At 48.1% G+C, this 27,363-nt stretch overlaps 2 protein-coding genes across 5 annotated transcripts in view; both read right to left on the reverse strand.

Annotated features, from left to right (window-relative positions):
• Nucleotides 1-16,008, reverse strand: part of LOC119173648 (syntaxin) — a 42,357-nt gene extending 26,349 nt beyond the window's left edge. For 2 of the 3 annotated variants that reach the window (XM_037424447.2, XM_037424453.2), the window contains exons 1-5: nucleotides 15,834-16,007; nucleotides 12,368-12,454; nucleotides 11,114-11,213; nucleotides 7,437-7,511; nucleotides 6,735-6,811 (exon numbers count right to left, since the gene is read on the reverse strand). In XM_037424447.2, the coding sequence (XP_037280344.1) occupies nucleotides 6,735-6,811; nucleotides 7,437-7,511; nucleotides 11,114-11,213; nucleotides 12,368-12,454; nucleotides 15,834-15,866 (372 nt within the window). In that variant the 5' untranslated portion in view covers nucleotides 15,867-16,007. Of the gene's footprint in view, nucleotides 1-6,734; nucleotides 6,812-7,436; nucleotides 7,512-11,113; nucleotides 11,214-12,367; nucleotides 12,455-15,833 lie in introns of all 3 variants that reach the window. The other variant, XM_075889782.1, reaches the window with a different exon arrangement.
• A 1,659-nt stretch (nucleotides 16,009-17,667) lies between these two features.
• LOC119173636 (uncharacterized) overlaps nucleotides 17,668-27,363 on the reverse strand; it is an 80,272-nt gene continuing 70,576 nt past the window's right edge. For both annotated transcript variants that reach the window (XM_075889780.1, XM_075889779.1), the window contains one exon: nucleotides 17,668-22,026. In XM_075889780.1, the coding sequence (XP_075745895.1) occupies nucleotides 18,497-22,026 (3,530 nt within the window). In that variant the 3' untranslated portion in view covers nucleotides 17,668-18,496. The remainder of the gene's footprint in view (nucleotides 22,027-27,363) is intronic.

The following is a 27,363-nucleotide window of genomic DNA, read 5'->3' on the forward strand; positions in this document are numbered from 1 at the left end:
TATGGTTCCCTCAAACTACACCTCTGTTGTGTAGTGTATAGGGGGCGCTGTCAATGCTATCATCTGTATATAAGCGATTGCCATCAAAATAAAGGCGGTGTTTCCCCGTCCATGGATCGGTCCGACTTATCACTCGGCGCTTCGCGATACGGTGATATCACATTCTGGCGCAGTCGGCGAAGCTAGCGAGCTAGCGACGAACCGTTTCCTGCCGTTTTAAGGGGCGTCGCCTACGAGATGGCAACGTACGGACTACCGCCATTACCGCCTTTTCTGGAGACTCCTGGAGATGCGACAATCCCATGGGAGCAGTGGCGCGATGATTTCACAAATTTCCTTGAAGCAACGGGGATGGACGCGCAACCGCCACCACGGAAAAAGGCCATTCTACTGCAATGTCTCGGGGTCGAGGGACGCCGTATTTTTCGCACACTGGGCCCAGAGCCGGCGCGGACGCCAGGCACGACAGAAGATAAGACGGAGGCAAGTGGAAGAGATAGTTACATCGAGGCGTTGGGCCTATTGGAGCGTCAGTTCTCAAGCACCGTCAACGTACTGGTAGAGCGACGTCGATTCACTTTACGTCGGCAACTGCCGAATGAGCCTATACGGGAGTTCGTCAGTAACCTCAGACAGTTAGCGAAGACGTGTGACTTCGGGGATTTCTTGGAGGCGGCTCTGCGAGACAGGGTTGTTGATGGAATACGGAGCACTGAGTTGCGACAGAAACTGCTCGTGAAGGGGTCCCAACTTACGCTGGCAGAGGCTGTAGAAATGCTGCAGACGTACGAGCAGGCAGCGGAGGGCGCTGCGGTCTATGACCAAGGGTCGCCACAAACGGACATAGTACAGCACGTATTCCAAGGCAGAGGCCCAGACGGCGACTCGACAGCGACGTCGGTGCGCAAGTGTTACCGGTGCGGCTCTACAAGGCACCTCGCTAATTCACAGGAATGTAAAGCACGGGGGAAACGTTGCTCCAAATGCCACAAGATGGGACATTTTCAAGCGGTCTGTGGCATGAGGAGGGAGCAGAACGTACGGACGGTCCGGAACGACGGCGCTAGCGAAGAAGGCGTGCTCACTGTGCTGGCGGTCAGACAAGTGGAACGACGGACTTTGGTAGTTGACGTCGTTGTTGAGAACGAGCCACTTCAGTTGCTGGTGGATACTGGGTCGTCGGTGTCTATTTTGCCCGACCACGTCTACCGAGACAAGTTCGCCAACAGGTTTCCTTTGACTGCGGCTACAGCGACGCTGCGTGATTTTTCACAGAAGAAAATTCCAGTCTTGGGATGGTTCACAGCCAGAGTTGTACGCGGGAAAAACTCGGCTTGCCTCCGCTTTTACGTTGTTCCCCAGGGCGTGGCATTACTGGGACTAGACGCGGTGCACCAGCTACAGTTGAACATCATCGGTTCTACATTGGAATGTCTACAAGTCACGGCCAGCCCCCAGTCGCTCCCTCCTGAATTGTGTGAGTTTTCTTTTCTTTTCGCTGATAAGTTGGGCTTAGCGAAAAACTTTGTACATTCTGTAAAGCTGCGCGCAGACGTAAAACCAGTAGCAGCGAAAGTTCGACGCTTGCCCCTGACGCTGCGAGATAAAGTAGCGGCTGAACTGACAAGATTATTGGATGCAGGCATTATAGAAAGGGTTAGCGCTGCGGAATGGGTGTCTCCTATAGTGGTTGTGCAGAAGAAAGATGGAACTATTCGCCTATGCGTCGATTTGCGCGAGCCAAACAAAGCAGTAGTCATTGATGGATTCCCTTTGCCGCACACGGAGGAACTGTTACATGCGCTGAGCGGAGCAGCATGGTTCTCGAAACTGGATCTTGCTGCAGCCTACCATCAAGTGGAATTAGCCGAAGAGAGTCGCGAAATAACGACGTTTATTACGCACGAAGGCTTATTTAGGTTCTGCAGAGTTTGTTTTGGCCTCGCATCGGCACCTGCCGCGTTTCAGCGAATGATGCAAGCAATATTGAAGGGCTGCAAGGGCGTGTTGTTTTATATCGACGACATTATAGTCTTTGGAAAGACTAAGCACGAGCACAACCGTAACCTTCGCGAGGTATTGCATCGGATCGCTGAGGCGGGGCTGCAGCTGAATCAGAAATGCTTATTCGCTGTCAAGGAACTCTCCTTTTTGGGTCATCACGTGAGTGCAAGAGGTCTGGCCCCACTTAAGTCAAAGGTGGATGCTGTGATGAAAGCACAAACGCCTGCCGATGTAGTCTCGCTGCGGTCTTTCCTTGGGCTCATAGGCTATTACTCTCATTTTCTCCCCAATTATGCAGAGGTGGTGGAGCCGCTGCGACGGCTTCTTCGTAAAGGACAGAAGTTCGTGTGGGACCAGAGCACCGAGGAGAGTTTTTGCAGGGTCAAGAAGATGCTGTCGTCATGTGGGGTGGTGGCCATGTTCAACGAGTCTTTGCCTGTACAAGTGACCACTGACGCCTCGGCATATGGACTGGGAGCTGTGCTACAGCAGGTAGTCGACGGAGAAGTACGTACAGTGGCATTCGCTTCGAGGACACTAACGCCACCAGAACGCAAGTACTCTACCGGGGAACGAGAGGCGCTGGCATGTTTATGGGCGTGCGAACATTGGCATGTTTATCTGTGGGGCCGCAAGTTTGTCTTACGAACTGACCATCAGGCTTTGGTGACACTGCTGTCCACAAATGGGGTTGGAAGACGGCCACTGCGTATTGAACGCTGGTCTGCTAGACTTCTGAGATACAACTTCACGGTGCAGTACACAAAGGGGAGCACCAATGTCGTTGCGGATGCGCTTTCTAGGCTACCGTTGACCCCTGCAGAGGACGACCCTGTGGAGGAAGTAGTTGCTGTGGTTTCCAGCATGATCACAAAGAGTGAGTTGCAAGCAGCGACAGCTGAGGATTCAGTGTTAAATGAGGTGGCACAGTATGTTATGTCCAGATGGCCGGAAAAGGGCTGTTTAGCTGAAAACATAAAATTGTTTTTTCGTATGCAAGAAGAACTGTCGGTTATAGACGGACTATTGTTTCGCGCTGAACGGGTCGTTCCCCCAGCGGCACTTGCTTCCAGGCTGGTCATGATGGCACACGAATCGCATCCAGGCATTGTAAGGACCAAACAACGGTTGAGGGAACAGTACTGGTGGCCCGGAATGGACAGTGATGTTGAATCTTTGGTTAGGAATTGTGCTGTCTGCAAAGCATCAGATAAATCTGCAAAAACTGTAAGGGCCCCGTTGGAGCCAGTGCAGTGGCCCGAGAAGCCGTGGGAAAAGCTTGGAATTGACATCGTTGGGCCGATGGAACGAGCCCCTCCAGAGTGCAGGTTTGCAATCACTATTATTGATTACCACAGCAAGTGGCCTGAGGTGGCATTTGTGTCCACAATAACTGCACAGGCAGTAGTGAAAGTACTCGTGGAAATTTTTTCGAGAGAAGGGTACCCGAAAAGCATTGTGACTGACAATGGGCGTCAGTTCATGTCGACATGTTTTGAGCAGTTTTTACGAGACCGGGGAATTCAGCACTGTGTTACAACATTGTACTACCCGCAATGCAATGGGCAAATTGAGCGGTTCAACCGCGTTCTCAAGGAGTATATGCAGGTTGCGGCATTGGAGCGAAGACCACTGAAGGAGGCAATTTGGGACTACCTGGGTGTTTATAGGGCCACCCCGCATGCAACTACAGGAGCGTCGCCGGCTTACCTGCTGCATGGAAGAAAACCCAGAACGAGATTGGATGTTGTTGGCCTCCCAGAAAGGGAATTTTTTGAGGAGCCGCGTGTCGTCATGGAAAAGTTGAAACAGCGCGTTAAGGAGCAGCAACAACGAACAAAAAAGTACGTCGATGAAAAACGAGGTGCCAGAGCGTCTGTCATTGAGCCAGGAGATTTCGTAAAAGTAAAACAAGGCGGACCGAAGACGAAACACAAGTTTTCTTTGCCGATCCAGGTGAAGAGACGTGTGGGCACGAATTCGTTTCTACTGGCAAACGGGACGAAATGGAACGCATCAAAGTTAACAGTAATTAGTAAAGGAAGGACAGGACAGGCACAAGCACTAGCTGACGCGGTTACAGCGCGACGCAATGCATCTTCGGGGTTTTCCTACGACATGGATCTTCACATAGGAAAGATGGCTCAGCCACAAAACCCTATAGTCGTGAATGAATCGGAAGTGGGTCCATCAGAAGACACCCAGGGAAGCGCTAACCATTCTGACAGTGCACAAACCACGGTAACGGAGCCCATATTAGAGGTTCCCGATCAGCAGGACACATCTCGGTCGCAGTTGGCCACAGCCACAGCACCATCACGCACCAGGCCGGAACGAACAAGAAGAATGCCAACACGGTATCAAGACTACGAGCTGACCTGACTACAAGAACATCAAGTGTGGTGAAGTGAACGTGTGCTGTGAAGTGAGTGCGCGAAAGTAGACTGACTTTAGTTGTGTTGTTAATTTTTATGAGGGGGGAATGTGTTGTGTAGTGTATAGGGGGCGCTGTCAATGCTATCATCTGTATATAAGCGATTGCCATCAAAATAAAGGCGGTGTTTCCCCGTCCATGGATCGGTCCGACTTATCACTCGGCGCTTCGCGATACGGTGATATCACAACCTCATTTCAGGATGTATTTGCAGAGATGCAGAGAAAGAATTGATTACAGGACCACATACTTAAAATAAGAAAGCCATATACTAGTCACCGCAGCTAGAGAGAAACAGTAAGTCCCCAGTTTTATTGTTCAACTGTGTACGTATGGCCCACATAACTTGCACAATGTTTGGGCCAGTGTATCAGAAGATTTACTTGAGTGCTGGACTGTGCTCAATATCCAATTTGCAAGCTTGAGTGAGTGGAACGCTAGATGGTAGTAGCATGTCATGTGACCACTACTGTATCGCAACTGCAATTCAATGATAAGCCTTTGCAGCCTCGTTTCCATCGCAACGTCCTAGCAATACATATGAAGCAGGAAAGGTGATAGATGACACAGGCAACAGCCAATGGAGCTTGTTTGTGACACTTGTGTTCAACAGACAAGAAAACATCTAAACTATGTATATTATCCCATCATTCCCCTTAGTTACGAGATGTTTTATACCGAAAATAAACTATTCAAAGTGGTGCATCAGCAGTCTACAGGCAGTAGCGTTATTATTTGTGGCAATGAATGCAACTCTGCATCTACAAAAAATTAACTGTGTACGTGTCTCTCGCAAGGTGCGTCGCAAGGTCAGCTTTTCTGTGACGTTCTCTTCAAGATATACTCAAGTCTAACTGCCTAAAAATTTGCAACACAAACCAAGAGAGGAATAAAAAAGTGGTAACTTGCAGTCAAAGAGAATAAGCACAAGAGAAATCCCAAGGCAAACCATGCAGAAGAGAGATGAAAATGCGTGAAATTCCGCCATTGCAAAATAGAGCAAACTGCAAACCTAGTCGAATGCGACAGGCCGAGAAAAAAGGTAGCAACATGCAAGCGAGAGGCAAAGAGGTTGTTATGAGGGCAAGCAAGACCCAGCCGTACGACAAGAAGTCAAGAGCGAAAGAAAAAGTGAGAAAGAGAGAAATACAAGAGGCAGATAGAGGAGGAGAGAAAAAAGACCTGTCTGTTGAAGGTACGCTTTTTCCCCCACAGATCCCGCGCACACACTCCTGAAAGCCACCAATAGTCAAGCATTGAGAGCAGTAGAAAGATGACAAATTACGGCATGGGTAATAACATAAGTTATAACTCCCTTTCTTACCTCCCTGCCAACAGTAAACCCTGCAGGGGCGCTATGTGCGAGCGCCCACTGAGTAACGCTTCAAGATCTCACCAAGTTAGGTGACTATCTACCGCTACCCCGACACAAAATTCAGTGATAACGAGAGGCAATCACAATGGCTCCACAAGATATGTGTACATTTTTTTTCATTTCTTAGGGCCCTCAATTGTTATACATTTGCTTATAGCTATTTAAATGGATATCGGTGTACTAACTAACATTTTGTACATTTTTAACTTTCCTTTCTAAGGATACAATGGGCAAAGTCAGGTACAATTCTGTAAACAGCCACAAACAAATAAGGCAATGTGTGATTGAGCCACAAGTTACACATGTTCCGGAAAAATGTATAAGTAGTCGGTAGACAGATACTTCAAACTACATACCTACCATGAAAGTATTAATATGTTCAACAAAATGTTACTGCACAGAAACATATGCATTCATGCATAATGTGATGAAGTTTATGGATAGTGCAACAGAGGCTGTGCAAGGAAGAAACTTAGCTATTACTGTACAAAGAAACCTATAGACAGTGATTAGTAAAGGTCTAACGATAGACTGAAAATATATCGTAAAGTAGAAAAAAAGCTGAGCATGACTGTTCATACACTGGGTAATTTCACAAAAGTTATTAATAGTAACCAGAGTATGTAGCTCCCACATATTTAGTGAATATATACAACATAACAAGGCACAAACACTGCCGCAAAAGTTACATAATTAAATAGTGATTACTGATCATTTGTCCCGGCGCATATAACAACACACTTGGGCGCATCCGATAAAGAAATTTCAAGTCAACATTCCTTCATGGAATCGAACACCATAACTGCTCTAAAGGCACACTTCTGTAATCCTCACAGTGTGATTGTTTAATGAAATACCAACATGGCGTTACAACTTTTTTCAGTTTAAAGACAGCCTTTAATAAATGGCTCAGATGCTCACCTGTGTTTTTCGTATCCTGAGCTCAGCAGACCTGTTCCCAACCAACTGGTCCTCTTGCTCAATATTTTGTTGCATCACTGTTATCATTTGTTAAAAAAAAAAGATGTTGCTTCAAATTACATTGCAATTACATCTTCACAATTACCTTGCAATAAAAAATAAGATCATTTCATGTTTCATCACGAAGGCAGCTCATCTGGCAGCAGGTCGAACCATTGCTAGTCGCATCTCATTGCCAGCAGCTAAGTAAGGCAAAGTGTTGCCTGCTTGTAGTGAATGCCTTTCAGACTAAGATGGGAATCTAATAATTAGTTGAATAACTAGTATAACAGTGGGTACAGCCAGGCTGCTGCTGCTGATGATGATGATGATAACATTGACTGCTTGTGAACCTTTGTGTGCTTGAACTATCACTGAAGGCAAACCAGCAGAAAACTGTCCTGACAATGGCGTTACCATCGCAGAGTTTGCTGTCAGGCTAATTGGTACATGTGGCTTACAGACAGAAATGTGCAAAAAACAAAAAAAAAAGGGGACAGTAAAGGAAAAGACAAATGTTTCCTTTCTAAACGCAGCTAAGACATAAAATACCAAGAAGATATCCAACTAAAGCAAGCTTTTACTGAGAGCTGCCACTAACACTGAAAGGTGCGACAAAAAATGTTGAAATTGTATTTTGAATAAAGAGGAGAGAGAACTTACGTTTCAACTTCACTCTCATTTTATTCGCAATCCTTTTAACGTCTGCCATCAGTTCCTCCAAGTCCTGCTTCATTTCTACAAGAAAGAGACAAGATGATTATTACAATGACTGCTGTATCCACTGTTTTAGCCTGCCGAAAAAAGTAGTAGAATCACGATGATAGGAATTCGAAGAGATCATGCAAAATATTTGTATCATACCGAATTCTTATGAACCAAAAACATGTTAAAGCTGATATTGAAGATGAACACGAACTTTATTGCGGTCAACTACTACTTGCTGAAAAAAGTCCATGATGTTCTTTTGAACTTTGCTGCTTTCAATGGCTCTCAATAAAGTGCCGCAGTTTTCTCTTTCGTGCTGCTGGTGTGGGGCATTCACACTTGACATCAAAAGTGGCCAAACTCATTGAAAATTCACTCACTTCGCCACTTAAGTGGCCACCAAACCACGCCCGCTGAAAATGTTCACATTCGTCCTGCCCCTTGTATGATACATGCCACTGCCGCCATCTTCGTTGCTTGAGAATTTATTCCTGATCATGAAAGTCCCCACCAAGTTCTAGTTATGCATGCAAAGCACTGAAAAGAAACAGTGCACACCTTCACAAATGTCTATGGAGATACGTTAGAAGAAACAACACGAGCAGACGCACAAGCAACGCCGGCGGCGACGGATTCAGCCGGCAGTGCAACAGCGCGACACATTATGACATGCTGACTCGCTGCTGCTGCATTTTCTTCTACTTTCGGTGTTCGCAGCAATCATAATCCAGATCAGGCTCCTGATGAACACATCTTTTTCAACACCGTGAGCTTTGTCATGCTGCACGGGTGATTTGTGATTGCGCCGATGCGAGTCACAGCCCCCGCCATTATCCATGCACCACCGCCAACTGTTTTTGCTCACGCCATTCGCACTGCCGTCGAACTTCCGAGAGAAACTTTGTTGCCGCCGCTGCACAATAATTTGCGGCGCGCCGTCGTTTGTCTTATTTTTACCCAAGGGGTCAATCTGGGCATATAATACATCGTTTCACCTTCTTTTCTGCAGTTTTAAATATTCTGAGAGCAGCATTTGCAGTGCCTTGACTGCTCTCTAGTTTCCGTGTATGCATGCCGTGTATATATAAAGGCCCTAAAACAGCTAGCGAAGATACACAGTCGAATGAGTTCTTTTCTGTTGACGTTTCTCATTCTTTTGGCACTCTTCGGGATGCCCAAACAGTGATTCACATGACATTGATAGGGCACATACACTGGAAAGCCCTATATACGAGAAATATTAGTTGTAAATTATTTTCTACCCTGATTTGCCATGCATTCTCCTCCCGCCACCCCCATTCTTCCTCGCGTCTTGCAGGATTATCATGCGCAATAAACTTGTGATTTCACTCTATTTTGTGTTTTCGATTGCGCAAGTGGAATTAAGAAAAGTGTAGCCGAGAAGTTTGAAATCCTGATAGGCTCAACACTTATCGCTCACAATGCACAGATGCTTTGTAAAGACATAAATGGCAAAGAGCCTGTAAGAATTGTAGTAAAGAGAGTGTAGTGCAGTGTAATCGAGAGTGAAACCAAAGGAAAAGGCTACGTATTATTCGTTCTCCCATTGCACAAATTCTCTACTGGGAAGACCGCGCAGCTCTCCACAACAAAGGCCAGGCTGCTTTGACGGTTTCTGTATATTTCTTTAATTGTGAGAAGAATTATATGGATACTCTCTACAAACTTTTACCATCCCTGTCATGGTGCGCATAAAGTCCAAACCATTTACTTTTGTACACACACTGTAGCTGTCCCCAAAACTGCTAAAGCCTAGACGAAACAAGCTGCCCTTTTCCATCCAACGGAGGGTGCATGCGATAACACCACTCCGCGTGCGATTCCTACCATTGATTGCTCCTCAACCGGAAAGGCAGCCCTGTCTGTCTTTTGCTGGACGAAGGAGTATGGAGGGATACCCAGGTAAAAGGCTGCGTGGCTCGATCCCCAACTGTGAACTTTGAACATAAGGGTGTGGTCGAGTGTGCTAGCATGCGCTTGCGCGTTCCCTATTTCAACAGGCATCAGCGAGCGGCTCGTCTATCCTTCTGCACGCTATGATATCACTGTACTAGCCCTGCTTTTTTTTCCCAGAGTAGCCGTATTCCCATACACTAGCGTTTTACATTTTCGCGAGATCAGATCAGAAAGAGTTAGCTGCAGCCTAAGGTTGTTATTGGGCTGCGAGCTCCTATCGCACGGTGTGAATTGTAAGGTCGTCGAAGGGTTTTTTGATCATAACACTATTGACGTCGCTTCAAACTTAGCGTGTTCTCTTCAAAGAGCTCAGATGGAAACTGCTTTAAACTTTATTAAAGTTTGTGACACTTTCGTAGTGGACATTTTAACCCCATATTTTGAGGAATTTGATTGTTGTTGCAAATATTGCAACTTAGATGCGCTCCTTCTTAAGTTTTGTGGTAATGCATATCAAAGTATGTGCCACAAAAATAGCTCATAAGGAATCCCATACGCCCATGCCACCATAAAGATATAATCTATCTCACTCCTCGCGTAAAGTGCTTACGTAAGAATCGTCATTCCAAGTGTTATGATAATGATTCTTCAGCTAATGTATTGAAAAGTAAATAGAAGCTAAAACCAAGAGGCTAAGAGGTTCGCTAGACTTTTGCAAAAAATCCATCCATGTTCTAGAGGTCAGTTAGTTCTGGATCGTCTATGCCCTCATTGTTTATTCTTGACGACCAATCTTCATCAAATTCTGGAGCTATAGCATATACCTTCAATCATTACTTCAAATCTGCTTTTTATGATGTCTTCTTCCCACAGACAAGCCGTGTTGCGCTGCTCGCGTGCAGCAGTCAATCGCATGTTTGCATCACCTCGGTTGCTGAGGAAAGCGTTCGTAGAACACAGAATCGCAGCCTATTTTATACAATATAGTTCATCCGAAGCAACTTAATTATTTGTATAATCGCGAAATTGACATCAACCGTTGTTGTATCATCGAGATTCTACTTATTAACATTTGAGGTATCATGTAGTAGCAGGTCTTTACCGATCCGTTTTTCTCTATTGACCACCCTTTTCAAATAAGGTTACAAGGTGATACTTAAAAATTCAGCTGCTAAAATGTGGGCACAATCATGCATGGTTTCAAGACAACTGTCCTGATACCCTAATCCACTCCCCGCTCCCCATTAGACTAGCTCAGGTTACACCAGCTAATCCAAGTCGAGCAGCATACGGCATTTGACAACCTAATGAAGTCCTTCTCTCCAGCTGTAACTAAGGTGATGGACTGTTCACTAGAACGCAAATAATTGCATTACTATTATATTATAATTACTGTCAATAATCATTACCATTATCATTAATTACAACCTCAAAGTCGAAGCCCACCCTTGAAATAAAAAAATACCTGTATCCGTGCCTGGTCACAAGTAAAATTGAAGCAATACTGATAGTAATAAAAATAAGCTAGCAGAAGTTGAGCTCAGAGAGCTTCATCGTTATGCATGCTCTGTTTGTACATAAAGATACAGCTGCATTTTTAAAATTAATGCTTCATTCTGCTCATTTTTTCCCATTCCTCCCTGGTTCAAGACAATGAGCCACTTGAAAAGTCATAAAACATATACGCAAGAGCGGCACAACGCCAGGTCACTCACTTTCGTCTTGGAGTGGTGATGACAGTATTGCGCTGTGCTTCTTTTTCATTTCAAGCACTATCTTCTCAATCTTTTCAATGTTTTGCCCAATCTCTTCCACCTGAAACAAGAGACATTGCTCAATGTTTTCTACAATACACACGGACAGAAAGGTACGCAGGAGAAAAGTTCACGGGTAACGTATGCAACCTGTAAAGGATTTAAATCAAGGGTTGACTCGTTATATCGTCACAGGCTTAGAGCAGGGAATTCTTACAGTACATGTAAGCCACATCTGTCTAGATTGAAGACTCCCAAGGGTAGATCAAATGTTTGTGGTTATAGCTTCAGATAACATGAACTGCTGTAAACACGAAAAATTACTACAGTGAATCAACAATGCTGATAAATATAGTGTTGTAAGTGCAGAGTAAAACAACTATAGCTCCCACACCTCAATAGAAAGAGAGCAAAGCAGAGAGATAAAAGGAGTACTAATTTTGCTGTCATTTGCTAGCTGATCTGTAATAATAAGCCTTCTGAATTTGCATCATATCACCCCATACAGCAAGCAGGCCTTAAATGGAAAACTGACTTTGGTGAACAGTAAATGGTCTGAATGAACCTGATGACAGTTGCTTAAGCTAATTTAAGAGTTAATTTTCTCTACATAGCTTGCAGACATGACATCAATCAACTGCCACCAAGCAGTGCGACAAGATGCTCGGAGCAAAAGATGGCATTGGGAAGCCAGAGAACCGTGCACCGTCTAAACGCCGTGCAGTGTACCATGCACTCGACGAACTATTGGAACAAATCAGTTACTGATCAGCATCACCAATTTGCTGACGATGTGCTTCACCTGTGCGGGAAGCTCAAAAACAAACGCTGAGAACCTAGTGGTTTGAACGAAATGGCAGTGCGCTAAAACCGCGACAAGCCCCACTGGACTCAAACAAGGCAATTGAGCACACGTCTAATTCTGCAATAAAACCAACTCCCCTCCCCAAGCTGCATTTTGTCATCTCACCACACATGTGGCTTACATAAATCGTGCTGTCAATTAAACGTCCCATGACACATTTCGAGGACTGCGGCTGTTGAAAGTGCAATGAAATCATGTTACATCTGCCATGAATAGCATACAGCTGTGCGTCGGGAATCCCACATTACGCTAGCATGTGAGAAAAAAATGTGACAATGCCGTATGACATGTCAACTGTGAACTGTAAGGACGTCCAAGACCTCGCAGAAATGAGTGCAAAGAGATATTACCTCTGCAAAGAAGTCCTCCATGAATGTCGGAGGAGTCTCCATCGTGACGGCCACATCTCCGTCCATGTCATCTTCGTCTGCCTGCGCCTACAACAATTCATTTGAAAGGCTCGATCTGTCCATGACTACAAAAGAGCCATTGTGGCTGTGGCCTAAGTACCACTAACAAATGACATTAAATGAGTAATTAAAGGAAAAATTACAGTCCAGTAAACTGTAGCATTAAGCAATGTGACTGACCAGACTACTAAGTAATCTAATAAAAACCATAATGCAGCCTTCATGTGGAAATGACATGGGTACATAAGCTTGCTCAATCTTCAGTAAACATAACTTTGAAGTCAGCATATATGCTTGCTTCTTCTCACTGACTTCCATAGATTTTTGTGCTGAGGTTCTTAGTGTACTGTCAAGCTACAGCATACCGGTTTCAGATACTTAGTGTCCCTCCTGGTGCTTTTAATTAAATTGAATTGGCCTCTCCATGTGATCTGCTGGCTTTTTCGTTAGCTCTGTTGGTAGAATGACTGTCCTAGAAAGGTTTATACCCAAGCCACAACTTTCTTTAGATGTACAAAGCTTTCTTTCACAGAAAAGTACATCAGCTTCCTTACTTTACGCCATAATCTGGACGATATTTTTCCTTTTTGGGTATGCAATAACACATACAGTAGCAGCTGAAATGACTTTCCAGCTTCCATACAGAAGTTCACACAGAATGTCTGTGCTTGACAAATACGTTCTCTTATATATGTCATCACCCATGAAGTGTCCTCTTGATTACCATGCTGCATAATTGCATTTGTTCTGCTGCTGGCATCTTATTCCGTGGTAGATATTTGCGAAGATAAACTTCGATTGACCAACAAAAGCTGGTGGTTTCAGAAAAAGCTTGAGTTAAAAAATTTTAAGATTGCACTGCAAGATTCCAGCATAGATTTGCATTTAAATAAGTCATATTTTACACTTGCAGGATCTGAATCACAGTGTAAGCAAAGTTTGCTTATCATCAATCAAAACTTTTCTTCATTTGTCTCTTTGATTCGGTGCCATAGTGACAGTGGTACTTTTAGGTTTTGAACACCAACAGTTACTTCTTCCTTGAAATTACTAGGAAAATAACTATCTACGATTGTAACTGCGCTTACACTGTAAGCGCAGTTACACTGTTACGCAGTGCGCTTACACTGTAAGCGCACTGCGTACACTGTAAGAGACGCCTTTTTTTTTACCAGTATCAAAATATCACTGCCATTTGTACTATTATAGTTAACTGTGTTTCAGTGCATTGTTCTCGTATAACTTATGTGAAGTGTCATAGCAGAGCAGTCATCTATGCATATGTAATTGCCACCAGGAACTTCAAGAGCATGAAAATAAATAAACAAACAAATAAATGTCTTGTCTCACCCCACCAGCTTCATGTCCTACACAGGCACTACAACTGATCTGTAAATGTTGACATATCGATTTTCGTTTGATTTTGTTTATGGGGTTCAATGTCCCAAAGCAACACTCGAGCTGTAATTGAAGTCAATGTTCAGAACTCTTCATTGAAATGCGACTGTTATGGACGAGAATTCAACCTGCAACCATGAAGCCCATTCGAAAACTGAGCGAATTTTTACGCGTACAAGGTTTTCACCAAGACTCTAGGAAATTTAAAGAAATTTTGGCAGTAAGTAATTCTATTGAATTCCATCATGATTATTTTATTTATGCCTGGCTCACACAAAGGTGCTTGAGGTAGACAGTACGAAGTCCACATGTATGTTAGCTCTGAAGAAGACACTGCTGAGTAAGTGTCGGCTGACTGAAATAGATTGGGGCGTGGGAAGCGTGGCTACGGCAATAACATAGCATGTTCGTCACTGAAGAAAATTAGGTCATAACTGATGTCATTCAAGTTCATTTGACATCTCTGGCCCCTGCCTACAGCCTGAGGTGTCCAAATGAAAAGCTACGCCGATGTCGACAGAGCTTTCACGACACATACATGCACTTGTCGCTGTACAACTTCCATTTTCATGTGGTTCCCAGTGGTTTTCATTGCCTTTCGATTTGATAATATAGCGAGTGTCAGAAATAAAGCTAATCAATTCCCGCCTTCCAAGCCAGGTTAATGTTAGTTATGAAAACAAAAATTACAATACAATACAAATTTTGTCTTATCTGACTGACCACTATAGAAATGATACTACGTGCCCAAAAGTGAAATAATAAAATTAGAAATAAAAATGCGCGGCAAACGAGATATACAAATTGCATCTGACTCAGTACGTTTTGAATAATACACTAAGACAAAACTCGGGCTTTTTTTCTTTTTATTACAGCGCTTATTTTTTGGATAATTTCTTAATTTACTCTCTCTCTCCCTTTTTTTGCAAAAATCAGCTGTCGCTGGAAGGCACGGTCACTGAAATAAGTAATTTTTTTCTTTCACGTTTGATGCGCACAGATGATAATACTGTCAAAAACATTACTTTATGTGCAGTACCTATACAGTACATTTTGAAAAACCTTTTACGATCGAATACCTTTTACGCGCATATCATAAAAAAAAGGCTTGATCCGAGTGTTGATAATGAATCTCAAAGAAGTGTAACAGATCAAGCAAAGGGCAACAGCGCTGAAAGCAGAGGACGACCGGAGTCGCGTGCTACGTGGGGATCCATACAAAAAGGACGCGGCGACATTTCAGAGGGAGTGCAGCCGCACATCAAAGCACGTTCGATCTGCCGGCTTTTCTCGGCAACGGTACGCAGCGCATAATCGCAGAAGCACGCGCGCAATCGAGCGGCCGCCACGGAATGCGTGCGCGAAGCCTCAGACTGCGCGCTTTTATGGTACGGTGCGGACCGCGCGGCCGAAAGGGAAAAAAGAAATAAAAAGGAAAAGAAGAAGAAAAAATACACGCACCACCATACGGCAGGGACCCAGGCCAGCAGCTGTAATGCGTTTCGAGCGGTCGCAATGAAGAAAGAAAGCGAATGAAAAAAATACATCGTGCGCAAATCTAGTGGAAAACGCTGCTGGCGAAAACGCGCTTGGTCGAGCCGTGGGGCTCTATCGTCGCATCTTTGGCCAGCAACGGCTGAGAGAAAATTAGCGAACGCTCGGCCAGTGCGAAAGGGTAGGAACGAGCGGCCTAAAGAGATGAGACCGAGAGATGATTGACGGAGGTTGCGAGGTCTTATTTTTTTTTTCTTTCTTTGCGATCGGGTGACCCTGTCAGTGAAGAGATCCATTCGCGCTTGTTCGTGCTAGCGTTAGCGCGTGCATAAAACCAGAGATCGCGCTACGAATCGCCGAGCTCTAAAGTCTTTCGCGACTTGCGCGCAAAGAGCGGTGCAGAAAATATAGAACAGAGCGCGCAACGGGTAAGACGAGCAACAAGTGCCCTCGAGTTGAAAACGGGGGAGGGCGGCCCGCTATCCGAAAGCAATCTCAAAAAAGAGGCTCGTACCGCTTTCAGCGCCGATATCCTGTCTTTGATCATGACTGATAGCTGTAGTCCGCGCGCTGTCTTCAAGTAATCCACACCACTTGAAACATGAGCTCCGAAAACATCACATTTTCAGTGGAGTTCCGCTCGACTGCACGGCAACCATTACCTACGTACAGGAAGTCAACTTTCTTTAAGGATGTGACGTCATGAATAAATTGTGACGTAACGTTATTATTTTGACGAGTTGCAGCGTCATACCTTAGGGCTTCAATTATTCTGTGTTTTTATGCGCCTAATTTTTTTGTGATCGGCTGGTAATTAGCCCGTTTCCCCGCGACCCGTAGTAGCTGCGGATTCGAGCCACTTTACGGCGTATGTTGCAGCATCTCGACACATCAGTTGAAAATGCAGCTGTCGTGCCGACTGACGCGTCAAATGGATGGCCGTATTTCACTCCGTCGTCAGAGCGCTCTTGGAAGGCCGAAAGGCGAGCAAACTGCTAGCATGCACTTGACCCCTATCAAGACTTCGCCTTTCGTAGATTGAAAACGAGTGCTCGTGTCACGAGAGAACATATAGCGCGTGCGAGAGTCGCACATGCGGTCGCTCGAACCACAGGCGTTTCGAAATGCCTTTATCTCGTTATTTTCTACTTGCTGCTCTACTTGCGTTATACACGTTCATTTCAAGCTTCCTTTTATAGCTGAGCGCGCCGTAATCATCGCCCGAAGATGATATAGTGAGAACAAACCTGCAGAGGTGAAGAATGCAGACCACCTCTAATATCCCCTCCCATGGGCACTCTCGATCGTGAAGAAGCCACTACCTCGATAGTGTCTCTAGTGTACAATTAGCGACCCTGCACGTCCAGCACAAGTAATTAAATGTGACCAAATCGAGATCGACAAACTCGATCGCGATAGAAAGTGCTCCGTGCGACACACGTATTCCTTTCACCAATTTTAGTCGATCGAGCCCGATTGAGACCGCAACTCTCGGGTCATGATCCAGGCGGTTTATTTGGCGAAAGATATTAAAAGTAGTCAACCGCGACCGAGAAGTTCGTCCAGCCCAGGCTCGATCGCGATAGTGCTGAGCGCACCGTGGAACAAGTGCCGCCTCCGTGCGCACTGCATACTTTTAGCAAGCATTCAAACAGATGCAGAACCACACCTTTATCTCGCTTAATGCAATTTGGCAATAAGCCTGTTGGTCTGCTCTATTTTTAGATAATGCACCAACAAATCCCTGCAAACCATTCGATCTTGCAAGTGCACGCGCGCTTTACTGCGAGCTGGAACGTTACCGAAACATGGGTGGATACCATTGTATGTTTATGACCGACCAGTGCCACAATTTGGGCATCTTGGCACAACACGATAGTGTGTGCTGAGCTGCGCATAAGACAGGAGGGGATAGAAAAGACGCGTTAGGGCTCTATCCCTTCTATCCCCTCCCGTTGTACGCGCTGCTAAACACTCCAGTGAAGCAAACTTCCATGAAGGAAACGTCTAGACAAATACCTACCATGCACCAGGCTGAATGATGCTAGCAGTCCGATCAACAGCCTTTTGATAGTGCAGCCGAGATGTTTTCTTAAGCATGGCTTACATAGCAGTTTGAATGCCTTCACAGTAATAAGCCACCTGCATTTGTTAGTTTAATTCATATATCAGGTGCCTTGCTCTACTGCAGTAATGGTTACATAGCCTTGCAGCAGTTCGTGTAGCATTCATGTGAATACCTATTGACAAGTGAATGTGAAGCTTAAGGTTCAAACCAAACGGATGCTGTAAAGATGCAGCAAACCGCATTGAACCGTACGTCTGTCGAGCAGCAATTTCCATGAACGTAACGGATGGCAGTTTTAATAGTCTTTATGTTTTTGTTCCTGCAGCATCACAACTTAACATTATTTGTAGAGCAGTCCATCATACCAATTTAACGAAATATATATATCCTAACAAAAAGAAAAAGCAGAACAAGTAGTTTTAAAAATGTCCTCAACCGCAATGACCATGGAAGTGATGTCCGATGCACAACCACAAAGTGATTCCAGACACACACGATGTCGCATGATAAAGGTACTTTTTTTCTCTCTCAGAAAAAAAAAAAAAAAAACAGAGGTAACAAGACAATTACACTTTGCACGTGAAACATCTGCACTCGGGAACTGTTCTGTGAATGAACGCGGTTCTTAAAATAATGGCCTTAGTGTGCGCACAGGGAGGCTCGTATGCTCCGAACCCTATATTTACAATTCTCGCCCACGCAAGAAAAAAAAAAGAAACAGGGGATTTAGAAACAATGAACAAAGAAAGACAATGTACAAGAGAGCACGCTTGCGCGAGGCAGAAATAAAGTACAAAGGACGCATCGGAAGAGTTCTTTACCCCTCCTCACCCACACCATTGACGTTGCCTGTGTCCCACAGGGTGAAAGTCCAGGAAAGAAAATAAAGGCGCGCGCTTGCGTGCATGTGTGCCCACAACAGTATACAAATTCTCCTTTTTTTTCTCTCCCCCTTTGTACACAACTTCCCCACACCCCGGGGGCGGCGGGCAGGGAATTGTTTTCGCCGTGGCAGAACAAACTTGAGCTGAGAAGAACCGAGAAAGATGAGGCAGTGAGCGGTCCGTGTGGAGGCAAGCGGCACAACACTCGCGTGTGTTCACAGTGTGTCAGTCCTCGTCTGACAAAGGTTCATACTGGGACGAGAGCAGCACCGAAGAGGAAGAAGACGGCACAGCAGCCGAAGAGGAGGAAGATGAGGAGGTCGGGGCGACCGGGGCCATCGCCAGTGACGAGGGCCCTCCACTACCGCCACTTCCCACGGGGTTGCTCGGAGCCACGGCCATGGATCGCACTGATAGCGCCGAGAATGGGTACGCATACGTCGTTGGGAATGCCTGCGGGGGTGGCGGGTGCGGTGCAGAGTAGAAGCGACTGTCGCGTGGCGGTGACACGGGTTCAAGCTCGCCACGCCGCCCATCGTCGTGGTGCTGCTGCTGGTGGTGGTGCGGCGGTGCGGGTCGGCCGGGAGGGCCCGAGGGCGACACCGACCTGGGACGGAACTTGCCGCCGCGCCAATCTGGGTGGCCAGCCTCGATGGCAGACGCTGGCCTCGGCGGACCCGTCGACGGACTTGGGTGACCCGGGTGCCCACCCTCGCTAAGTGGCCGCTCGGGTGGCTGGTCATGGGCGCTGCCACGGCCACCCTTGTGCGTAGGAGGTTCGTCTGTAGTTCGCATGACCTCGACAATTCGGTTCTTAACATAGTCGAGTGCCGACAGGCCTACATGCTGCTGTTGCTGATGCTGGGGAGAAGGCCGCAGGTAGGAGACGCCGTCTGCCGACGACCTGGGCGGCATAGCTGGGGACCACTCGGGGGGACCCGGAGAGGGCTGGCCAGGTGGGGAGATGGGCTCCACGTAGGGGCCCTGCTGCTGATGCTGCTGTGGGTTTCGGATGAGGCTGCGCTCCTCTTTCTCCGACTGCAGCGCCTTACGCAGCTTCCAGCTGTGGTAAGTCTGTGGCGGTGGGTGACCGTTGTCAGCCCCCTCCGGGGGCGTTCGTGGAGGTGCAGTCGTTAGTTCAGACGAAGGTGTGTAGCCACCGTGCGACATGCGCTCTGATGGCACCACATCGGGCATTCGGCCATACAAAGGCCCACTGCCACCGCCGTCACTAGGGTTGCAGATGTTCTTGGAGATGATGGCTGCGATGTGCTGGTTGAGCGTAATGACCTTCTCAGGCTCCATGCGGGGCGGGCCCCGCTCAGGGGGCCCGTCATCAATGGTGACAACCTCATCACGAGAGGGCGGTGCCTTGAGCCGCGGCGGCAGTGACGCCCCCTTAGGCTCACCATACCGCGACAGTATCGTGTCCATGGCACCCGCTGGGTTCTGCTTTGGTTCCGTGCTCTGGTTGATCTGGTGCGTGATAATGGCATCTATGAGGTTTGCAGCCGTGATGCCCTGTGGCTGCGGCTTCGGGCTGTCCTTTTGGAAAGACTGAGAAAAGATGCGCGATGCCTCATTGTCCAGCTCTGCCTGCTGCTGCGTTCGGCTCAGGTACTTGGGCTGGTGTTCCTTGGGTGTCTGCTGGCGCATCTCGCGCTCGAACTGCTCTCGCGTAAAAGCATCCCCACGTGGGAGTCGCAACGGCTGCCTGATATCCGCAGGCTCCACGCCCCGGCGGGAGTCGAGATAGCGTTGCTCCTCGGCTGCAGCACGCATAGCTGCTCGTTCAGCTTCCCCACGGAAGTCTGACGGCGGCGGCATGTCACCGCCTATAAACTGCCGTGGCCGCTGATGCATCTCCAGCAGCGACTTCTCGAGGCCCTCAACGGCGGGCCTTTCACGAGGTTTCTGGTCCTCCTTGGGCACGGCGAGACTCGGCTGCGCGGCGGCTGCATTGACCAATGTTGTGAATGGGTCGTGGCTTGAGGGTGACACGACAGCATACGGCTGCCCACCACCACGCGGTGACTGGACACGCCGCCCACTGGGGCTCTCGAGTTCCGCACGTGGCGAGCCTGCCTTGGGCGCTTGGATTACGCTCTTGGGCCCCGTGCTCCATGGCACACTGCGGATGACATTCTGCCGGGAAGTGGCTGCCGATGAAGGAGGTGTCCCACCGGCTGTTCCCTGGTGCAGTGCCAAAGGCTTGCCAGGGCCGGCCCAGCCACCGGGTGAAGTGTCGGCTGGAGGCGGTCGCTCCACGGCGGCGGATGGTGCATGCTGCAGGAACACTGGTGGTGGAGGTGCTCCTTGTGTGCCATAGTATGCTGGCACCTGGTACACTGGGTGCAGTGCTGGTGCAGGGCTCGAGTCACGCGCCTGCGGCGAAGCTCGAGCGTCACCCGACGAGCCGCGACGCATCTGCATCTGCTTTGAAGTGTTGAAGTCGATCATGATCTGGTTGCTGCTCAGCTGAGATTCACTCGAGTACTTAGGCCGGAAACCAGGCGACGAAGAGTAACCACCTCCGCTGGCAGATGTTGGTGGATGGAATGGGCCCTGGAATCCACCAGGAGCAGCAGCAGCAGCAGCAGCGGCAGCAGCTCTGTAGTACTGCTCTGCCGGGTCATAGGCACGCGACTCAGGACCTTCGGATGGCCTCTGCTTCTTGGGTACACCAGTGTCATGCGGCACTGGCGTGCCCAGTGTGATCGAACCGGCGGACGATGGCTCCTTGCCCTGTGGTGGTGTCTGTCGCAGAAGCCCCTCATAGCGGGTTGGTTGAAAGCTTCCCACCGCAGGTTGGTTCAGCGGCGTTCCCTGGGTGATTGAACCGGATGGCTTGCTTTCTTTGAACATGAGCTTGGGTGATAGTGGTGGCTTGCTGGCTGCCACCAACGGGGGTGGTGGGGGAACAGAACTCTTTCCAGGCTTTGTGAGGCTGCGTGGTGCAAGCGACTGTGCCACGAGGTGTGGCGGTGGCCGCTCTGGCGGCCCGTACGATCGCTGTGCATACAGAACTTGAGGCGAGGGATCAGGCGTTCTCCGCAGGTGGTTCGAGTGTGCAGGGGGTGGCTGGGCTGCCGCTATATAGGACTGTGCCGAGTAGGCCGTAGCAAAGGGTGCTGGTGGCAGCTTCTCGCGACGAAGTTCCCGAGGTGGACTGGGCTCCCGTGATGACTTCTTGCTCAGGTCTTGCACCTCATACTCATCGTCCCGAGACACCGCAATAATAGAGGGTGGGGCAGCCACGTGGGGGACGTGGGGAAACTGCGCCACGAGGCCCTCTGCATGCGCTAGACTGTTGGGAGCGCTGGCCAGGTGGTACGACGAGGACCGGGGCACTGGTTCTGGAGCAACGGTAGAGGAGGAAGGCGGAGGTGCGGGCCCTTCAGGGGAGCATTCCTTGGTCGGTGGTCCATTGCGGCCAGGCTTCATAGAGTACTGCAGGGTCATTTCGATGGCCTGGAAGATCAGGTCGCGCATGCAGGTGGCACCCTCGTGGCTAGCTTCTTTTACATCAGCTGGACCGCCGCTCCGGTGGTGCCTCGATGACCCTTCTGCCTCGGGCGCCCCCTGGCCCTCGTCGGCACTGACTGTCGCACTGCTGTCGTAGTCGGCGGACGCCTCGAGGCCATTGTTTAGATCCGCCGGTCCCTTGGGAGTCATGTCTCCGTGGTGAGGTGGTGCCGATGACACGGCTAGCGTTGGTCGAATAGGTATTGGCTTGTCGCACTCCCAGCCTGAAACTGAAAAGATGCAGTACGTGTAGATGGCAATCTTGAGAATAAATAGCAATGCACGCTAGCAATGAACACTAGTCTGCTGTACAATAGGGTAGCCAAAGCTATGAGCGTTACTGCAGCCATCCCAAAATATTTTAGTCATCTACATATAACGACCTATAACTCTGAACACAACAAGCAGTACCAATGCAGCATCTGGATGAGACATGTTCACTTCACAACCCAAATGCAAGTTTCAAAAATATATTTTGCCATTCTTCACTACTGTGGTACAGTAAAAGCTGGTGGACATGTCCCCCCTCCCCCCCCCCCCCCCAAAAAAAAAAACTGAAAATAAACATGCAATCCTGTAGATATACCATTTGTATCTAGTAAATGTTCAGGCTCATAAGCCTGTATTGATATGCAAGGGCAAAAACATTTATTTTTCAAAAGAGAGACCAAATTTTGATTTTGGAACTTCAGGTGTCCCACAAGCAGCCAGAGGTCAGGCAGCTACTCTGAAACATCATTACAAAGTTGCACCTTACACAAAAAGTAGGTTCGTAATATCCACAAATTCGTTATAAAGGTATATTCCTAACACTACATTGCAAGACTACTACTGTTCATTCACTTTGTTATAACCAATATTTCTCGATATCTGGGCGCTTTTTATCGAGGCTTGAATGTAGTTACGATCTCGACCGGAAGCAACGTCCATTTTTGATGCACACCTATAGTCCTAAGAGAACCAAATATAGCAAAATAGAATGCTGCAACAAATGCAAACAAAGATACGCTACCGCTGTGGCAAAAACTAAACCTCGTGCCGCATGAGCATCAGTTCTTTCTGTACTGCCGCTTGGAAATATGCGGCTAGATTTGCCGAAGAGCATAAGCGATATTCTCGAACATAAGCATTTGGGGTGAATGCATACGTCTCTATAATCACGCGCAACTCTCATTGTCCGTGACGAAAACTGCCGTCCCACTAATGGCTCAACAGGCTCAATTCTGTGCAGTGCACATAACAGTCACTGCAGAACAGAATATGCGGAATTTCATAAGTGATGAGCGTCCCCGAAGACAACAGCTGCTCACAGCTATAGTTCAGTATGTTCAATGATCAGTTCGCATTCTGTCCAACTTTAGACATACGGTGGTATGTTCACCGCTACTTGTATCGCACCATCTCGCACGACGCCATGGGCTTTAAAGTAATGCCAGGCATAATGGCCACTGAAGGTGAAGTCTTCAAGCACCCACATTGCGATCGGTTGTGTCACTGCATTGCAATCTAGCCAGCGCGATCTATTGAATAGAAGTACAGTGAACTCCCTTTAAGACGAACTCGAAGGGACAAGGAAGAATTGTTCGTCTTATCAGAAGCACCCCCGAAAAAAGAATTCGCTACATACCTAGGTGCATGCAAATATCTTAGTTCAAAACAAAGTGTACAAGTACACTTACAGAAAAAGGAAAGAAAAAAGACACAAAAATAATTTATTTGAGGGAGTAACCTGATAGGCAACTGCGTTCAAGTGCTCTTGCTCGGCTTGATCCAGTCCATAATGGACGTCTGTCGCTGTTGTGCACATCGGCGAGCAGCCACAAATGACGCCATATCTCCTAGCGATCTCAAAAACACTTCAGTTCCTTCATGCTGCTCAAAATAGTTCCTTAAGGGGGGGCGCGGCAAGTAAAGTGCCGATTTTGGTCAAAATATGCGATTTTCTGATTTATTTTTTTTCGTAATCTTCAGACCTTCAACTTCCTTGTTCTAAAATATTACAGCGAAACGTGCGCTACAAATCCCGCAAATAGTGTTTTTGCCGAGGCTAGTCGCCGAAAAGTGCGAAAAAAAAGCCCCTGAAACGGTGTTGTTCACGCCGCACAAACGCGCCAAGTTGTTGACCGTGGGCCGCCATTTTGGTAGCTTTGGAAAGAGGAGAAAGCCGGCTTCCCGATGGTCGCGGTCTCGTATTTCGCCGAGTGAAAATAAAAGCGCGAGGAGCAAGTAAAAAAACGAAAACGAAGAACGGCAATTGGCTGCGCGGGTCACGTGGTAGCAGGCGCGACCTCTTACTGGTCAAAGCTGCGCCGCGCACCTTGGCAACCTTGGAAGCGCGAGCGCATCTGCGGCCGCCGTGTCGAGAATCATCCGGCGTGCGCTTCGTTTTTTGCCAGTTTGCTGTTTTTGTGATAGTTCGCGTGCTTTTTTTACCAAGCTTTGTTTACATCGGTGGTCTCTTCTGAGTGCTTGCTCATACTGCGGTGCTATGTTGCCGCAAAAAAAGTTCCGGAGCGTCCACAAGTACGGCAAGCGTCGGAAAGCTTGGAACAAAGGGCAGACGACTGCGGCTGCCGTCCCAGTCGCAGTTCCGGACGGAGCATGCTCTTCAAGCGTCACGGAGCCTCTACTCAGACCCTTCGCTGATTGTTGTGAGGCCGAGAGTGTGGAAGGTGCCACATCGTCGTATGTCAGACCGCCGGATGCCGTCGACCGTGATGGACGCTCTCGCGAACCCGATTGCGGTGGCACCGCGTCGGCAGCCGTTGCAACTCCGGGCGTGCGCGCGTCGAACATTCTATCGCGAGTTTCGGCCCAGATTCCGAGCAGTGAAGAAATCGCGCAGCGGGCGCAGACAAGGCGGGATGTTTTGGATGCCGTAGCATCGAAGTCCGCTTCAAAGCGGAAGCTCGAGCTTCTGAACGAAGGCTGCGACGAAAATGACGGCGGTAAGGACTCCACATTCTTCATTGTAAATAAGAAGATGCTGAACGGTCTGCTTTCGTCAGTAAAGTGCAACAAGTGCGACGAAGGGTCGATACGCCTCGAGACTACGCACTGCCTTGGACTCGCGGCGAGGATGGAACTTTTTTGTGACAATTGTGGCAGAGTGAACAGTGCGTGGTCGTCCCCGAGGTGCTCCGGGCAACAAAAAACGAACCCCTTTGAGGTAAACGTGCGTGTTTTGAGGGCTGTGCAGTCAGTTGGCAGAAAACAATCTGCCATAAATGACATTTTTTCTGCGATGGACATTTCGCATCGAGCACTGCACCACAAGTCCTACCAGAGACTGCAAAGGAAGTACAGCCACCCTGCCACCACATCAGCTGCCACCCGCATTGAAGCAGAAAGTGCACAGAAGGTGCATGACATTTACAAGGACCCAGGAGGAGTGCCAGGCAACATTGACGTCATTTACGACGGCACGTGGATGACGAGGGGGCACAGAAGTCATATTGGCGTGGGCTGTGTAATCGAGCTGTACACAGGCTTGGTCTTGGACCACTGTGTCCTGTCCAACTACTGCCAAGGCTGTGCTGTTGGCCCCAAGCCTGGTGACGACAACTATGAGGAGTGGCTTGAGAAACACAAGCCACAGTGCCAAAAGAACACCGATGCTAATGCAGGCCAAATGGAAGTAGAAGCAGCTAGGATCATGTTTGAAAGATCGTTTACCAAGTACAAGCTTCGATACATCAATGTGCTCTGCGACGGTGACAGCCGTACGTACCTTGCCCTCACGCAAGACAAGGTGTATGGCTACATGGTGATTAAGAAACAGGAGTGTGTGAACCATGTGAAAAAAAGAATGGGCACTTCCTTGCGCAACCTTCTTGATGAGCACAAATCCAAAGGCCGAGGACTGAGCATGGGTGGCAAAGGCCGGCTGACGCAGGGCCTGATAAAGAAGTTGACGAATTATTATGGCTGGGCCATTAAGAGCCACCCCAACGATGTTCCTGGCATGGAGAGGGCCATCATGGCCACTTATTACCATGTAACATCCACAGACCAGGATCCACACCACAACCTGTGCCCAAGTGGGACTGACTCCTGGTGCCCGCACAATCAGGCATTGGCCAAGGGAGAGCCGCTGCCGCCTCACAAACATAAACTGCCCCCTCACGTGCGAGTGGCACTGCTGCCAATCTACAAGCGCCTCTCGAACAAAGAGCTCCTTGAAAGGTGTGCGCAGGGAAAAACCCAGAACGCTGTGGAGAGTATGAACAGCCTCATTTGGTCACTCCAGTCCAAGAGCCAGTTCGCCTCCCTTCGAAGTGTGGAAAGTGCAGTTGCAGATGCAGTCTGCCGTTTCAATGGTGGATGCAAGAGTGCGCTGCAAGAGATCACTGCTCAACTGGGCTTCAATCCAGGAGACTGCTCTTTGCGGCGAGCAGCCGAAAAGGATGCCAAAAGGGTAAAGAGGGCTCAAAAGGCGCATTGTTCCACGACAAAGAAGCGCAAAACTGGGTTGCGCTCTACAGAGGCCAAGGCCACAGCATCTCAGGATTACTGCCCAGGAGGATTCTGAGTGTTTTAGGCATGTTGTGAACTTCCAAACAAGAGTGAACTTTCAAAGTCAGTTTTCTCAACTCTTGATTTTCGCCTATGTGCCTTCGCTAGAACATCCGTCATTTTCTAACAAAGACTGATAGAGTCGTTCCGTTTTTTGCACTAGGCTCAGGAGGCCTTTAGCAGTGCAATAAAGCTTTATCTCTCTTCTTACTCATCATTTAAAATTTTTAGAACACTGTTGAATCTCGTCCAGGGACTGACAAGGCCAAGGGTCCAACGGGCAAACAACAGCGTTTATTGCCGAAGCGTACGACTGGGGTTACATCACGGGAATGGAAGACAGTGCTTTGAGCGTTACCATTTAAGCACTAGTGGGCGCATGCGCACTAACGACAGTTCGGTTATCAGGTGTGCTATCGCGAACACCACACTTCCTCTGCTTTTATTCGGAAGCTAATAGTTCACGTTCCCTCTCAGAACCAATCAGGCGGTCGGCGATTTCGTAGCGGGTAGCGCCGATCCAGGTCGCCTCGAGAAGTGTCTGTCAGCAACGTCGGTGGTGAAGGCGAAACCCTAGCTGCAGGCAATGAAGGTGCTGGCTCCGGTTCGGTGTCACTCTGTGGCCACACGGAGAAACCGTCGTCTTGCGCGACGTCTTCGGCAAGCCCTGCCGTGCCTTGAAGTAGCTGGTTCTTGTGGCGCCGCCACTCGAAGCATCCTGAAGATGTCGACGCTCGTACCCTGAAAGACACTGGTCCACTTTGAGCCATCACCACAGCTGGTACCCATTTGGGCTGTCCCCTGTAATTTCGTGCAAGTACATGATCACCAACACTCACGTCACGCACACGACACTGTCGGTTCACCGTCTGTCTGAACTGATTGTAAGCCACCCTTTCCCCCACGGCGGGTTTGAGTACATCGAGGCGGGTGCGCAAACGTCGCCCCAACAACAAGTTGGCTGGTGCCTCGTGTGTCGTAGCGTGGGGCGTGTTGCGATAAGCGAGCAGAAACTTGTTGAGCTTTACCTTCATAGGTTGATGCACGTCATC

This window comes from Rhipicephalus microplus, chromosome 3 (genome assembly GCF_043290135.1).
Source record: "Rhipicephalus microplus isolate Deutch F79 chromosome 3, USDA_Rmic, whole genome shotgun sequence".
Classification (NCBI taxonomy): domain Eukaryota; kingdom Metazoa; phylum Arthropoda; class Arachnida; order Ixodida; family Ixodidae; genus Rhipicephalus; species Rhipicephalus microplus.